Here is a 17,482-nt window from a genome sequence, read left to right as displayed (position 1 = left end):
AAGCCAATCTTTTTCATGTCAAACCATAAATGGAAAGGCTGCTGTCCATGGGCGTCAATAGCATAGTTCGTATTACAGGGGGTACTATACCCCCCAATGAAGACTCAGTACCCCCCAAAGAGACAGAAATATCAGTTTTGGGGGGGTCAGATAATTTTTCTGGTATTGTGAAAAATATCATTACAGTTACAATACAAGTCAACTCCTGTTTTCACTGTAGGAACATTTTAATGTAAAGCGATTTCAGAAACCCCTATTGTGGACCGTACCATTTTTAACCACCGTGGCGCTAGAAGCAACTGAGCAAGTGTCAACATTGAATGACAAAACGCTAGGTAAATTCCTCCAGTAGGCTAAATTCGGTTTGCTGCTGACGTGCATGGGTAAATGTAAGTTGCTAACTGACGTCTAGCTTGTTGAAAATGTGTTATTTTACAACCTTCATTTATAAACGTTTGTTCTTTCATAGCTCATGTCACCTCTTCATACATTGAATTACTGGCTACTTACCTGCTACTTACTTACCCACTGAGGCTAGTACCCTTGGTTAGTTGGCCTGTGTTTTTATATTACCGGTATGCACAAGAGGGAACTGCCTAGGTATTCTGATGTAGCTAAATTAGTTTGGCACATCAGTGAAACCGGTATGGAAACATAAAAAAAAAGACCCAAGTAGCCTAGGCTAAATATGTGCTAGTATTTGCATTTGTTTTAATTGGTTGGTATTGTTTTTACATTCTATTATTTCCTATTTTTAGTTTGATAAATGTAGTTTCATCTGAGAACCCTGATACTATCTTAATGAAACTATTTTTTATCTACAAACAATTACATTAAAAGTGTAGGTGCAGTTAGGTTTTATACACTGTTTTATACACGTGTCATATGCGTTAAGGACCAGCAGACAAGAGAGGCACAGGATAAAAAGCCGTGAGCAGGCCGCAGGGGAGACAAGATGAGGGCAGAGGGCAGAGTTGATCAAAACAGTTCTCTTTTGGATATACAGTATAAAAACGATGAGATATTCTGTAGCCTACTGATTATCAGTTTGTCGCATGTTTAGACACATGTTGCACTTGGCGATCACGGTGGGGATTGATATGGTAATGGAACATTATGGTCAGAAGAAGTGAAGGAGCAGTACCCCCCAATTATGGTGGGGTAATTCGCACTCCGGTCAATACACCTTATTCACTGGGGCACGTGCCTTAGTAAAAGTCTCCAGTGCCCCAGTAAAATTCTAGCGCTGCTCTGGCTGGAAACGCCATTCACGCGCATCTCCGTGCCTGCTTTAGTCATCACTCGAGCCTGTCACTTACCAGACAATAAAAATAAACAAGGAAAAAAAGAAAGGGGGCATAATAGCCAATCAAGAAATAGCACCTCTGTAACTGGGTAAGTCCCTGCTTCATTCATTGCAAGCGCACCTGATTGATTAATCACCCACTATGTGGATACTGTTTTTTAGAATTGATTTAGATTAAGTTTCATTTGGTATAATTTGTATTTTAGTATATTTAGTATATTCTTTATCTTCTATCTTCTACAATTGCTTAGTTGTGTTTTTTATATTATATACTTTTAATTACTTTGTCTGCTGTTAGTGAATGTGTGTGTGTATGTTGTCTGTATGCTACTGTGACCTTGAATTTCCCCTAGGGATCAATAAAGAATCTATCTATCTATCTATCTATCTATCTATCTCTAGCAGTGACATGGTAAAATAAGTGTACAATGCTGCCAACTAGCTGTTAATAAGTACTTTGCCGTTTTTTAACGGAGACATTTTTAGCTGTCTCCTCATTGACTTCCGCTTGGACTGGTGACCACAAAGAGTTTAAACTGTATGGGCATTTATTTTAAGGCAATGTGCAGATTAGTACACAACATAAACGTCTAATATAAATGGATAAATAACATGCATCAAGAAGTACAATAGTATAAATGTAATATGAATTAATCATATGAACAATATAATAAAGAACATCAACCCAGAAATCAACTGCAGTTGAAAACTGGATTATAAATAAAAGGCTAAAGCACAAACGGCTTAATTCAATCATTTCACAGAAGGCAGACTGTAGTATTAATCAGAGTGGAAACAGTGCACCCCAGAGCTGCTCATGACCTTGTCTTTGAGTCTGCTTGTAAATAATTGTAAATATAAATATTGTTTCCGACCCTCACCAGAAGGGCGTTTTAGACATACATATTCGAAAGAAATGAATTCCAAAGACAAATGTCAGGTAACATTTAAAGGACACCATATTCTCAAAAAATGTTTTTATGTGTCTCTCTTCCATCACATATTATCACATTAGATAAAGTGCTAAATCACTGTGGGGAAGTCTTTCAGATGATGCAGAGTAAACCCAATTGGCTACACATACAGTAGGCATAGGACACTCAGCATGATCTGGAAAAAGCTAAGGATCCCAGGTTTGTCTCTGCACATGTTCATCTATTCACATGAGTGTGTGTGTGTGTGTGTGTGTGGGGGGTACAGCATGTATACTGTGTGTATGTGTGAGACTATAAATCACTACCCAGAACTATTCCGGTGCTCCTACTGTGGCTAACTTGTTTTTTGTAACCATCTCACCAGTAGGTGGTGCCCATTTACACCCTTTCTGTGATGTCCGGTGGTCTCCTTGCCTTCAGACCCTCTAGGATGGATTACTTGCCAGACTCTTCAATGTGGTTTAGAATGTGATGTTGGGGATTTAATATTGCATTAAAGTTGCATCATAGGTTCACGCCCACAGTTTAAGTGGCCAGAATTATTACTACATCACATAAAGCAGCTTTAATCAAAAATAAGCACATTTTCTTCCAAGTCATCTCAATAATCAAAATGCCTTGAAATGTTCTACATAACATGTCAAGTATATTTCCTCAGAAAAAACATGGTAATATTCATGCATTGCTATTGTTGTCAGATTATAGGAAGTTAACAACAGCTACTGAAATGCTTTGCCATACATGAGATTCATACTGAGCAGGCTGACTTCAGCGACGGAGTGCTTGTGGGGTCAATAATTTAAATAGTAACACAGTCTATGTTTTGAAGGCAAAATATGGGTTTCAAAACTGGTGGATGTGAAAAACCTAACACAAATAGGTAAATGAGTTAAGTTTCATGGGGAAAAAACTCACTTTTGCTTCAACTTTAGTACTTTTCCAAAAGGTTAAATTGTATCCCAGCCGTCCCATGTGTTTTAACTTAATTTATCTGAGGTCAGAGCAGGTGAATATTTCACAAGTTTCAAGTCAAGATGATCCACATTGCAATACAGCATACTGCAAACACAGCTGCTGCGGACTGTTCCAGTGGAAGAGGGCACTAGTCTTCAGTGTAACAACTCATACCAAGTGAAAGAAAGAATATGTGATATAAAGACATCAGACAAACAGAGTAGTGGAAGAGGGAAGAGTAAAAACTTAAGTTAAGCATAACATACAGAAGTAAGAGAGTCTTAGTTAATTTATTATACTGCCAAAGAACTTGTAATAAGTGAATTTAGATTAAACATATTTTGATTAATTGAACTCAAAGACTCCCAACAATATTCTGTGCAGAACAGGACGGTTTCAACAGCATTATTTATCCACGGACCTAACTACTTCCTTGAGTTGAATATAATTATAACATGAATTAGAGGCACACATAGTCTTTATTCTCCAGAGTCCATGGATGTGATGTCACCATCATTGTCTCCAGTTTACAAAAATAAATTAATAAAAAGCTGATAAGAAAGCCTTGGTATAGTACATCCTGTGTGGCCATGCTGCTATAGAGATATCCTTTGTGAAGTGCGTGGGTGTTGCTGTGCCTACTGGGAGGTTTCAGGTTGTGTGGATGTATGTGTATGTGTGTGTGTGTTTGAATGTATATGTGTGTATGTCAGAATATGATAGCAGTAAAGGCAAGTGTAAGTGTGTTGGCCATGTGTTCTGTTGGGATAGAAGCCCGGAGGAGTGTCTGAGGAGAGTGTAGCCATTAGGATGTCCAGGACTGCATGTTTTGAAGCATGGCTTCAAAACGCTCCATGCTTGGGGCCACAGCCTGAGCCAGTGGGTCGGTCAAGCGGCTATACAAACTAAAGGACTTCAGCTCCAGCCAGATAAAGCCGAAGCGGTTGTCATCGAACAGGACGAACAGGCCGGGTGTGCGCTCCGGACTGGTGAAGCCGTGTCCTGCTATGAGGCCTGTCCCGTAAAAACTACACAAAAGACACAAACACACAAATGAATTAGGATTGTCCCTGGGAACAAACTCTCACCAGAAAACTTGAATGTATATGTGAAAGTGCATGGAGGACGAGCCTCACCACATTCGGCAGGACCTGGGGTATTCCTCATTGCGGGCGATCACGCCAAGCGGCAAAACGAAGGGCTGAGCCTCCGCAGCAGCTCTGCTGGCACCTGAGGTCGAGGTCGAGGAGGAGGAGGAGGCGGCCTCCGCACCGGGTGCATCTGCAGTCACGGTCACTGCCATTGCCTCGTCTCCTTGGGCCTCCGCAGCAGGGCTCTCCTCAGGCCCGTCCACCGGGGCCTCCTCGCCCTGCGCCTCCTGCTGCACCTCCTCATGGAGGCCCAGCACCAGCCGCGAGATCTCATCCCCACTGCACTGCCGCTCCAGGTCGGGCAGACGCACTGGCCGGTTTAGGTGCACCACCAAGGTCAGTTGGCCCGCAGGCACATTGGGGTCCCCCTATGACACAGGCATCATTCATCATTGACCACTAGCCACCGGCAAAGTATAAGTCAGGGACCAGGGTAATATAAGACAACTGGACCAAGAGCCTGGGAAAAAAACTGCCTGGCATCTCTAATTATAACCTGCTGTAATCCCTCAAACACACTCAGCTATAATCTGACCCAGATGGCAACACACCACATCAATCCTCTGGCATGTTGCATCGGTTGTGAAGACACAGCTCTGTGTGCAGTTTTCACGTTTTTTGTATTTGTTATTTTTAAAAAAAATGTATTTGTCATGTCTTGATGTCAGGGGAACGCTGGCGACTATGCCGCTCCATCCGGCATCTTTTTGGGGGCAGCCATGGCCTACTGGTTAGCGCTTCGGACTTGTAACCGGAGGGTTGCCGGTTCGAACCCCAACCAGTAGGAACGGCTGAAGTGCCCTTGAGCAAGGCACCCAACCCCTCACTGCTCCCCGAGCGCCGCTGTTGTTGCAGGCAGCTCACTGCGCCGGGATTAGTGTGTGCTTCACCTCACTGTGTGTTCATTGTGTGCTGAGTGTGTTTCACTAATTCATGGATTGGGATAAATGCAGAGACCAAATTTCCCTCACGGGATCAAAAGTATATATACTTATACTTATCTTTTGTCTTGTTGTTAAGTGTCTTGTTTGTGGAGCGCTTTGGGTTGCACTCTGTGCATGTTAAATGTGCTTTAAAAATAAAACTGACTTGACTTGACTTGACTATATGTGTTACACTGCTGAGGCAGACTGGATTAGCATAGGAGAGAGGAACATGGCTCACTGTGAGTTTGGTGGCTTTGGCGCAGGTCCCGTGGAAACTCAGCATGATGATCTCCAGCCCATGGCTGCCGTAAGTGCCCTTGAAGAGGCCAGGAGGCAGCAGGTCTGACGAAAGGTGTGGAGGCAGGTATATGCGCCGGTATGTTAGGCAATTACTAAAAAAAAGACAAGACAAATTATGTTAACGAAAAACCATCCCCTCATCATAACATGAGTAAAGTATAGACGGATCTTTACACTGGTCATTAGACTGCACATATTTCCAGCTGAATACTTTTTGGAGATATTGTTTTTTTTTTTTTTTTTCAAATCTGCTGGTGGCAATATTGGATTATTTTCTTTTCTGGAAAACATCTGGCTAACCCACTGGTGTTGACTGGCAAACACTGCTACATCTAGTTCACTCACTCGTACTGGCTGGTGTAGATGAACTTCATGAGAATCAGCTCTTGCATGTGCTCATGAAAGATATCCTCCAGCGTCCGCCCCCACTCCTCCTCCAGCCAGGTCCTAAACTCCTGTGGGTTTGATTAGGTATATGTATCCAAACATTCACATGCATGCACAGACACGTATACATATAGTATACACAGCTGAGTTTAACCGTTGAGATTGACAGTACTTTCCCTGTACAAATGGCATAGTACAAAGTACACCTTGGATATGAATCACCTTAGCTAAAATAACCTCTGGTTTTGGGTATATTGCAGTACATTTTGGAAAGTTCAAGAACAATATTATCCCAGATAACTTCAAACAGTTATTTATCAAGGGAATTTAAACACATGCTGATAAAATGGCAGAGCCCATTTTTTCTGGGTGTTTCCCTATGTAGTGATTTATGTTAACATGTCTCACCAGCCAGCATGCAGGCTGAATAGAAAGCCACTTAACAACCGCAAATGAACTTGGTCCCTTTCAGCCTTCTAAACAAACTCAGATCAATGACTCAGCATTTTTTGTACATATGTGAACACGCCAACTGAACTGAGATAACCTCAGGAAGTAGTCTCGGCACGGTTCACTTTGAAGTCCGCGACACGGTTATCATTATCTGTGCATTGTGAACACAAATCCCCTGGGTTCTCTTTCACATTTTGCTTGCTAGACTATTTTGGTCTACTTGACTTGCCATTTCCAAAAGAGAATTGTGAACATATATATATATATATATATATATATATATATATATATATATATATATATATATATATATATATATATATATATATATATATATATATATATATTATATATATATAATATAATATTTTTTTTTTTATATATATATATATATATATATATATATATATATATATATATATATATATATATATATATATAAAAACTATTATCATTAGGATAAATGATAGGCCTACTGACATTTGTAATTTGACCAGTATAGCCAAACAAGTGTGTTATAACGTTAGGCTGAATATCTTTTCATCCATCCAAGCTATTGGTAACTAACTTGTAGGTTGATGCAGTGTTTGTTCATACTTGTCTGTTAAAGTATGCTCCAGATCTGAGGCTTTACCATGGCCATCTGTTGGTATATTTATTCTTAGACTGTATATAATGGTCCCACAGTTTGGCCACAATGGCAAAAAAGGCTACCTCCATGACAGTGAATGAAAACGCTCACAGGCTCACATATTAGGCCGAATTTTCATAAATGTGCTTAAAATATAAGAGTTGGTTGAATGAATCAGATCCCTCCAAATGTGTAGACCACCTATGTTCTATTCATTTTTCAACGTCAGTGAAAGATCTGGTTACCAGCTAATTTTATGTTCTGCGCTGAATAGCTTTGGAGAGAATAAAAGACATTTTCTGTGAATTTTTAACAATTCTTCTCTTTCATTCATAACTGTAATTCATTCTTGTGCTCAAATGTCTGTAATCTCATAAAAATAGGATATATTCTCACCTCTTGGCGTCCTCCAGGCATGCGATGGTGATCAGTCTGATTGCATTTAGTGGAAAACTCATCTTTTTTCACAATCTGAAAACAAAAACACATACACAAAGGCTGAAGGGTCAGAGTGTCTTCAAACTTGTTGAACATAGTAAACATTTGATGTCTAAAAGACCACAGTTCTGTAACAAATGCAGCGATGACTGATATTACTAAGTTACAACACAGGCATGAGCATACAAGTGCAAGTATATTATGAGTGATGAGTGGACAACCATGATCTCTTGGCTGATAAAGTTTTTCTTTAAACGAGAATTTTTGTCAAAAACAATTTCATAAAATGGCCAGGGGATGGAGATGGAATATATTTCTGACATGCTCATTTTTCTTTTTTGTGTGCCTCCCAACTTATGTAACATAAATGACACACGTCTTCAACGCGTGTAAATGTGCATGGTGGAGCCACTATCCTACCCCCGCTCCATTGCCACCCACCTGTATGTCCCCTTTGTGTGGCCCCTTGTGGCCATACATGCACTCCACACTAGCCCGGCTGCTCTCCCACATGTGGATGCGGAACAGGGGCCTTCGTCTCATGGGGTCCTCAACGCGAGGGTCGTGAGGGGGCAGGTACATCCATCCGATGATAAAAAGCCCATCCACCTGAGAAAGGCAGAGAAGGGAGTAATGATGAGCCCCCCGAAAAAATGCCCCAATAAACGTCAAGCCTTATTCATGCACTGATTCATAACTGGTTGCATTAACATACCACTACGTTGAGCAGTCCACCGTACGGGCCAATGTCTGGCTGCCAAAGCCCTAGGATGTGTCTGTATGGGTACAGCACTGCAGAACAAGATAGAACAAAAGAAAAAGGGGAAGGAAGACATTGTGAATAAGGCATTTCTAAATCTATTTGGCTTATTTGGTCATAAGGAGGCCATTTGATTAAATGAGTGACACACTTGGGCAGTTTCATTGAGTTCAACTGCTATTAATGATTCCTGTAAAATCCTGGTAACATAAATGACTCCTGTAATGTATGGTTAATTATTAAAACAAAAACAAACAAAAAAACATGGTATGTTCATGCAGACCCAATGAAAAAGTGTTTCTGAATAGAGCTGTTTGCTGCAATGGTAGGTATACCAAGCAGGGGATGTAAGTCAGTTAATGGTTTTTTAACAATCCTCAGAGTGACCTCTTGTAGTAATTAGGTTCTGTAAGCTTTCTAAAGCCAGGACCAAATCTCCTGTCATTGTCATTGCAGAAACCAAGAGTTATCAATCAATATATATGTTACTGAAGACCGCCTTTAATCGACTAAATAGGACTAATGGCTAAGGTGTTTAGCTATTCATGGTTGCATGGCAAATAATTCATTTTAATTGAAATACTTGTATGACAAACAGTTGAGTTAACAACAAATCAGAGCAGAGGAATTAGTTGATACAGGACAGCAAGCAGTCAAAAAACTTTCCCACAGCACAGTCACTCAATACTAGATAAAACATGATAAAGAAGTCCATAACACAATATTTTCATAAACAAGTCATTATAATGCATAATTTAAGAGACTGAAAAGAGAGAGAGGCCAACAGAGGCCAACTTGTCTTCAGTGTGCGAAGAAAAGCTTGAGAAAGTCACACCCATGCATCGCACTGTGGCGTGTGCTGTACATACAGCGTGCGTAAACATCCCGATAGTCCATGTGCTCGTAATCGGGGAGCAGCTTCATAAACCGGCCGGACTTCACACGTGGCGACACACCTGCACAGGCACACAGGGTGAGCGCACCACAGGAGGAGAGGACACAGGTGCACTGGTCACTAGGGGCAGGGGATGGGGCAGGGCAGGGGAGAGTTTGGTGTGGTGTGATGTGAGTGAGCCCAAATGCTAAATGGTGACAGAGGGAGAACTGAGAGAAGATCACAGGAAAGGACAGTGAACAGACCTGCTCAGTCGTAATACTGAATACTACAGGACAGCCATTTTCTGAGCGTGACAAAAGGAATTGATTGCTGTAACAACAGTTTTATGACTAATAAGATGAACAACCTGATCATGTAGTAACAAAAAAAATGACTACACTGCCCAATCTTCCCACTAAAATGAACTTACTGACTGGTGCTCCCATTGTCCGTAACAAACTGATTTGTATTGCCTGTTTCAAACCTGCTGCTGAACAGACTACAACTGATCAACCTATGACCTCCCATTAGCAAATGAAAAAGCAAATGCCTAAACCTACCCCCACATGGCCTACCCACTGCACTGCTATTCACATAATTTCTCTAGTGTGTAGCTCAAACAAGCATGAACAACACAAGAGTGAGTTAGCCTTTATCAGCTTGTCTGGATGGTTAAAACCACTAACCAACTATATTAATTTAAACAACATAAATATACCATCTCAATTGTAAAAGAGAGCACAAGTGCATGATGTTCGCTATCTGTTAACAGTTCAGTGCAAATGTGTTGGCTGCCTGCCATAAGTGTACTTACGCTTGACATAAAGCTCACGGCTGGACACACCCACCAGCTCCATCTTGCGTAGGTCCTCCTTCATTCCAAACTCTGCATGCAGAAGAAACAATAAGTCAACTACAAATATCTAATATTGGCATAATACTACATTCACCATAATCTGAAGTATTGAAATGAATCTTGTCATATGCATATTTTCAAACCAAACGCCAAACTATTCATAGCATTATGTTCCTAAGGTTCCTATCTTACATTTGTTACATTATACCAAGTCAGGCCAGAACTAGATTAGTCTAATTACTGGACAACTCTTTAATTTAACAGTATCACCTTTGTCCACAATACATACACACTGGACAGCTGTACACACTCCACCATCTGTGCCTTTTACAGAGGATGGGGTGTCAAAATCATTTTTCCTCGATGTCATCTAAATCTAGGCTCAACCCTGTACAGAAGCAGCTGGTACTAGGCTAGGCCTATACACAAAGCACATTGTATGTGGGTTTACAACATGCAAGCTAATTTTACGAATAACTTGCCATCTAAAACACAAATTTGTTCCAAATGCATTTGAGATGTCACAGCCCAGCCAGTGTTGTAGCCTACAAGTCCGATCTGTCTCTGATCACATGCCAAGACTTGCTAAATAGCCTAACGTTAATTTCGGTGGAATGATTCCACGCTGTTCCCCGAGGATAGCTGTATGTTGACGCAAATGGTTATGAGGGTAAAACAAGTTTACAGCACCATTTTAAGGTATACAATTTATCATATAAGATAAAAAGATGGTGTTTGGTACAAAGGTCAAATGCGCCCTTGCACCCGCACATCCCTCCCCACGGCATATTTCACCAAAAGGCTAGGTCCTAGCTTTCGTTTTAGAAATGCGTCTAATAGTAGATTTATGTTTCCAATTAGATTACAAAATGTGAACTAGCCTATTCGCTCAGTCTAATTTACCCTTCGTGCATCTCCTTCTCCAAATGGTCTCCGTGTTGAGTATTTGCCTAAATTTCTTGCATACAAGAGCAAGATTTGGTAGCGCAGTGCCGGGTAAAGAGGAGAAGATTTCAACGAGAAGCTCTGGAGGAAGATCCAATAATGATTGTGGCTTGAGTCGACCAGCAGAATTTGCTTCCCCATATCCAAGTCTGTTGACATTTGCGCTGCACAGCGCAGTTGTGGCGTCAGGATCCATAGGCCTTGCAGCACCCTGGCTCTCCTGGCAGCCATTCCCTGCTTCGGCTTTCAGTTTACCGACGATTCTTTCCTCTTCTTCCTCGTCCATATCCAAATCAGAGTCACTTTGATCCTGGTGACTTGGCCTCTGTCGTCTCCGACACCTCCGTGACTGCCCCACTCCGCAGAGCCTGGCACACACCGCCATCCGTAGTCACCAAAGGAGCAACATTACATCACCACAACAGCTGTCAAGGCTGCAGTCTTCTGCTTCGGTTTCGATAGCTCTGGTCTGCGTGCCTGGGCGTGTTTTCATGACGCAAAGACGTTTTGTAAACGTCACGAAGAAATACGTGAGAACCAGAGCGGTAGTGAGAACTAAACAGTTTCGTCCTGTGTTGTTGAAATATGCATTACGTCTTTTTTCTTTAACGATGATAATAATAATGATAATAATAATAATAACTTGATTGCACATGTTTGCTGTGATTAGCAATATGCCAGATATAGCATATTAGGTCTTGAAATATTCACAAGAATCCATAGAAATTGAATGTAATTTGATCCAATTAGATAGATAGATAGATAGATAGATACTTTATTGATCCCCAAGGGGAAATTCAAGATATGCATTTGAGATGTCACAGCCCAGCCAGTGTTGTAGCCTACAAGTCCGATAAATAGATACTTTATTGATCCCTAGGGGAAATTCAAGATTCAATATTTCAATAATTCAATATTATGCAGATGTAGTCCACCGATTGAATTGAAATAGAATTGTAAAGATTTATACTTTTTTTGTAATTATTACATATTTAGTGTAGTCATTCTATATCAGAACCCCTGAAAGTATAATCCAAATACAAGCATGAAACTTCATTTGAGACCAAGATTATGCTTCTACACAAAGGGGTTCATACTGTGTGCAGTATGCAGCATTTGATTGTCAGTATGCATTTTGGATAACCAAAGGTCCTATAAGGAGTTTCCATAGGGCATTTTACATAACGCATGAGCATACCTGGGCAAATAATGGTCTAAAGTAGTTTTTATTCTATATTGATCTACTTTTGCACACAGCTTCACAAGACCTGATGCTAGGGCTCAGTTGTGTTTCTAAGTCATATCAAGTGACCTAGAGGGCTGAAATGTGGTCAGTTCAGAGACGCTTGTTATCCGGCAGAATGAGAAAACAATATTCTAGACTCTGTAACACTGTGTCAGTACATCAAAGTTTTTCTGATTGTTTTCCAAGAAACTATTGTCTTAGCTTTCCAAACACATTTAATTATAGTATGTAGGAGCAATGATCTCCTAAGTAGATGATGTGCAGTGTCCGGCAAAAACTCAAAATGGGACGTACTGTATGCATAAGAATCAGGATTCATTTCTTCCTTATTGACACTTTCAGAGGGTTTCCAGTTGAAATGATCAACGCAGATACTTTTAAATCTGAAATGAAAATTAATTACCCTTATGTTCTACAAAATGTTGACTTTAAAACTTTTTTTTAAAATTATTTTTGTTGTGTTGTTGTTGTGTTTGTCCCCAAGTTACCACAAGTTCAATGTTGTTTTATATTTATTTCTAAACTCCCTTACAAAAATGCAATGTTTGCGGCAGATTTGCATCCTCAGACTCAGTGTCAGACTCAGAAAACATCGGTCATCTTCAGACAAAACAGCCTCAGCGTCAGAAAACTTGTGGTTTTTTGTCATCTTCTACAAAACTGAAACAAATGAGTTCACTAGAAATGCAAACAACATCACTAGAGGCAAATTTCCATCAAAGTTCTGGCAACAATGAGAAGTTGAGATAATTATTGAATATAGCCTATGACTTAATAAAATGGCTAAGGCAGTGTCTATCTCATCATTATGGGGCCTGTCAAAAAAATCATCGTTCCCTTCTAATCTTTTCAATCTAAGCATTCACAAAGCAAATTAATTTAGCTAGTCTTTTTACAGTGGAACATCGCAAGAAAGTGCGTCCAAATTCACCCATTCTTCTCAGGAACTACAACATTCATCTACAAAGACATCCCACATGGATGGTTTAGATTAATATAATTCAATTTAATCATACATTCTACTGAAGGTTTTTCAATGATCTCCTACCCATTCATCTCGGTGGAATATTCTTACGAACCCTCAAAAAACCACATCAGAATAAACAACATAAAGGTGTAAAGCAGTCCCCTGTACAGTTGGGGCCGCTGCCCAGAGTAATCCAGTTTTGAATTTGCAGTAAATTTCTAATATGCATTGATGTCTCCCAAATTTGGGCAAGTTTTACAATGTGTTTAAATTGTTCAAGATTTCACTTGTGTTATGCATCTAGGCTATTTGAGTTTCTTAAAGATGAGCAATAAATACATGATTTCATAGCTTTAAATGTTATATATAGCCTAGATATCTGTTTTATTAGATGATCAGATGATTTACTTATATGTAATATGTCATGTTTTATGTTTTGTTATGTTTCATACAATGATGCAGGTCTACTGCAGTGAATAGGCTAAATACAACTTTGTTCAATGCCCAACTTTTGCCCCCAGAATGGTGAAAATCCCTGGTCACTGGCATGTTATATTTGGTGCTTGGTTAGATGTAGAAATTATAAGTAAAGGCATTCAATGGAATACACATTGTAGAAATCCATGGATGTAACTTAGCTAACCCTCACCTCTGCTAGTAACATTGCTGTAGGCACATTCGAGTTCCCAAAATAATTTGTTTTTTCATTATGGGTTAAAACATTTTTCCACCACCTAGAACTTTCCATTATTTCTTACTTTGGTTTCCCAGTTGTACACTACCTACCAGGAAACCTGCATCATTATCATCACATTATTCCCAAACCCCATAAAGACAAATGTGCTATGTCATGATGTATGCCATATAATACCATTATGATAATATACGAAATAAAGCCCAAACAACAAGGCACATTTCTCTAAATAAGTTAAGATAACATCTCATATCAAAATGAATTCAACAACGCTGCAGTTATTGTCCCTGGGGATTACATTTTCAAGACCTGTCTATATGTCTGTCTATTATTGGTGCAAATGAAAATGACAACTGCTAACGTTTTATTATTATATGGTATTACCTCATGCAGTTTTTTCTGAGACCCGACTCCACTTTTTCTGACAAAGCGTTTTTCTTGGAGGCTAATTTTTTAGCCTTAAAAAAATGACAGATTCTTTTGACAGAGGTTTTTTTCTGTGAATAAGTCTGAAGATGACCATGTTTTTTCTGAGTCCTGACTTCTGAGATGTCCCAAAAATGAACTTTTTGAACAAACTATCGTGGCAACAGTTCCTCCTACATTACAGAATGGATCCTAATTTCAGGAGGAGGAGGGATGGCCATGTCAGCCTATGTGACACAAAGGAAGCCAGAGATTATTATTATTGGTGGAGATCCTATTACCTAGTAGATCCTAGTATTCTGGTGTGATTTTGGCCCATTCTTTTAAACAGATAGTCCTTTAATATTGAAGATTCCAGGGGTCCCTCTTGTGAATCCTGATCTTTGGTTAACTTCCAAAACTGTTCAATTGGATTGAAGTCAGGGCCTTGATTTCCTTTCTCTGAAACCAATTGAGAGTTTCCTTTGCTGAATGGTTTGGATCATTGTCCTGCTGGAAGGTCTAGCCATGTCTCATCCTCATCATCCTGGTGGATGTAAAGATTCTCCTGGAACAAAATGACTCCCTTCATCATTCCTTCAACTGTATAAAGTATGCTAGTACCATGAGATGACAAACTGCCCACACCATGATGCCACCACCTCCAAACCTCATTTTTGGTATGGTACCTTTAGGTTGATGCACAGTGCCATTTCTCCTCCAAATATGGTGTGTAGTATGACATCCGAAAAGTTAAATTTTGCTCTCACCAGACCAGAATACATTCTCTCAGTATTTCATAGGATTGTCCAAATGTTGTGTAGCAAACTTTCAACAAGGTTTGACATGTTTTTCTTCAGCAATAGAGTCATGCAGGATGAGCGTGCATAGAGGCCATGGCAGTGGAGTGCATTACCTATGATTTTCTCTGTAACAATTGTACCTGCTGCCTCCAAGTCTTTCTGGAGATTTCTCTGAGTGGTCCTTGAATCTTGGGCTACTCTTCTGACTATCCTTCTGACTTCCTGGTCAGAAATCTTGCAAGGAGATCCTGTGCATGGCCAGTTGTTGATGCAGTAATGTTCCTTCCACTTACAGATAATGGCTCCAATACTGCTTGCTGGATGATTCAGAAGTTTTGAAGTGCATCTGTAACCAGTTCCATTGATATGTTTTGCAGGTTGCAAAGGTCTTGGGAGGGCTCTTTGCTTTTACCCATTATAAAATGTTTCTTGTGTGACACCTTGGTAACAAAAAACCTTTTTATAGCCCACCAGTATGTACTAACCCAGTTTATATCAATTTGCACAGATAGGAGGGATAATTTCTCTTAAATACTTATAGATTCCAGTTTGTTCCTTGCCATTCCTGGCCTTTGTGTACTGATTTTTCTTAGCGTGTTCAATACTTTTTCCCTGTGCCATTCCACTTTTTTTACTCATAACTCTACTTTTAGACATGTGTTAATAATGTTTGGATTTTTATATATGTGTTTGGATTTTTATATATGTGTGGATTACCTAAGTTAATACTAATGTCGGTGAAAATTTCATGCGAATAGCCTCTCTGGAAGTATACTTACTGAATAAAATGTTGACGTGTTCAATACTTATTTTCCCCGCTGTATGTATGGGCAGCCATGTCACACTGGTTTCAGTAGTAACTTTTCCCTATGAACACAATGGAAGTGAGATCAGTGGGCGTCTCTGAAAGTAGCTGTTTTCCAGTTGTGAAGGTTTTGGCCCAGAAGTTTGTTCAGCATGATGCAAGCTTCTGGGTACTCAGATTACTGGATCCCCTGCTCTACAGCTGTACAGAATGGAGATTGAACCTATTGGATGGGTGACAAGGAATTGTTCCTGGCGGCTCATTAGCTGGAGTCGTTGCATGTCTGTATTTTTGTTCCCTTTATTATTAAAACATACGCAGTGATGGGGGAGACAAAGACACACAGCAAACACGATCACACCGTTTGTCTGTCTGTCTGTGTGTGTGTCTCTCTCTCATGTTCAATAGAGAGCAGAATGTGCTTGCAGCTGGATTGATGCCCGCCTTGCCAGAAGTTGACCAGCGCTGAATTTCTCAAGCCCTCTATCAATGGTCATGCATTGGTCAACCAAAGCTGAACGTGTGGTGGTATCCACCTCAGCCAACACAGATAAGTACCATGCATGGCACGCAAGGCATTACTGCACTGGAGCAGTACTTTGGCCAGCCACTGTTCCTGTGTGGATGCCATGGAAGCTGTGACGTGTGCGTCTCATCTGTCCGCATTCTGATTGTGTCCAGTCAGAGCTCAGTTGAGAGGGTGAAGCATGTGGTCAGTGTCCCCAGCTCTTTCATACTTATTCATCAGAATATCTGATCATGCCAGATTATTGGGTCATGCCAGTTTGTTGTAACTGAAGAGTTCAGATGCAAAATCCTCTAAATCTGTCTGACCACTTTTCTTTTAAAGGGACACCAGGCAATGTTTTCGTGTTAATGAATCATCTTCGTAAGTTTGTATATGGTTAAATGACTCATTACGGGGCGAATGAAGGCTCTCGTCTGCCCCAACTGCCTGTAGGAAGAATATCCCACTTGCAAGTTCGGTGTATCCCACCCACCACCGAACCGCAGGATCAGTTTACAGCACAGAGGCAGGCTAACGAAACGCTAGAGATTGTTGCAAACGTGTGTATAATGGCAGAGCCGGTGAAGAAGCAGCGAAAACCCTTGACGGAAGACGCAAAGAAAAGGAAAAGAGCTTCAGACCAAACGAGGGGGAGTTTTGTAGAGAAAAAGCATCAGGCTTGCCTGGTGTCCCTTTAAATGAGCATTTAGAATCAGGCTCCTAGGTTTTTGCCTATCAGTCGATATTTCAGACCAGGAAGAGAGTGGTATTTAGTGGGTTTTGAAGTTAAATTGTTTGATTAACGTATACTATGTGTGGAGAGCATCCACTCACCATCTTTATCTCATTTTTGACGTAGGTGGCATTTAGAGGCTTTTGCATCTGAACCCCAGTTACTGTTTTTGTATGTGAGGCAAAATGAATCCGCAATGGACATCAGGACATGTAGGCTAGTACTTAAGATAGACTAATGAATGACTGATGTCTGCTCTCTGTGGTGTAGTGGTATTAGTGCTTCCTACAAAGAACGTTTTTGCCTCCGCGAGACTAATGTTCGAAATCCACCAAAACCTTTGTTGTTTTACTTTGACACTTTCTTGTTTGCACAGCATTTTGTGTGGATAATGCTTAAGTG

At 40.3% G+C, this 17,482-nt stretch overlaps 1 protein-coding gene across 2 annotated transcripts; it reads right to left on the bottom strand.

Annotated features, from left to right (window-relative positions):
• Positions 1-2,791: 2,791 nt before the first annotated feature.
• fbxo31 (F-box protein 31) lies at positions 2,792-11,385 on the bottom strand. 2 transcript variants are annotated; one of them, XM_048256275.1, is made up of 10 exons: positions 10,878-11,385; positions 9,933-10,004; positions 9,111-9,197; positions 8,197-8,273; positions 7,923-8,090; positions 7,440-7,514; positions 5,918-6,027; positions 5,511-5,664; positions 4,332-4,714; positions 2,792-4,223 (listed from the first exon to the last, which is right to left on the bottom strand). In XM_048256275.1, exons 1-10 carry the CDS (start codon positions 11,302-11,304, stop codon positions 4,001-4,003), a joined length of 1,776 nt encoding a protein of 591 aa, XP_048112232.1. In that variant the 5' UTR covers positions 11,305-11,385; the 3' UTR covers positions 2,792-4,000. The 2 variants fall into 2 exon arrangements, with proteins under 2 accessions (XP_048112232.1, XP_048112233.1); XM_048256276.1 differs by lacking the exon at positions 9,111-9,197.
• Positions 11,386-17,482: the final 6,097 nt, after the last annotated feature.

Source organism: Alosa alosa, chromosome 11, assembly GCF_017589495.1.
Source record: "Alosa alosa isolate M-15738 ecotype Scorff River chromosome 11, AALO_Geno_1.1, whole genome shotgun sequence".
Taxonomy (NCBI): domain Eukaryota; kingdom Metazoa; phylum Chordata; class Actinopteri; order Clupeiformes; family Clupeidae; genus Alosa; species Alosa alosa.
The sequence above is the reverse complement of the archived record's forward strand: the minus strand, read 5'-3'. Positions and strand labels throughout refer to the sequence as shown.

What these genes read in the sequence shown, in the direction of transcription:
- fbxo31 (XM_048256275.1), bottom strand. Translation starts at nt 11,304, where the DNA reads ATGGCGGTGTGTGCCAGGCTCTGCGGAGTGGGGCAGTCACGGAGGTGT. An exon ending in GAGAAGGAGATGCACGAAGG is followed by an intron (nt 10,005 to 10,877) that starts GTAAATTAGACT and finishes TTCTGCATGCAG; the next exon opens with AGTTTGGAATGAAGGAGGAC. An exon ending in TCGGGATGTTTACGCACGCT is followed by an intron (nt 8,274 to 9,110) that starts GTATGTACAGCA and finishes CTTGTTCTGCAG; the next exon opens with TGCTGTACCCATACAGACAC.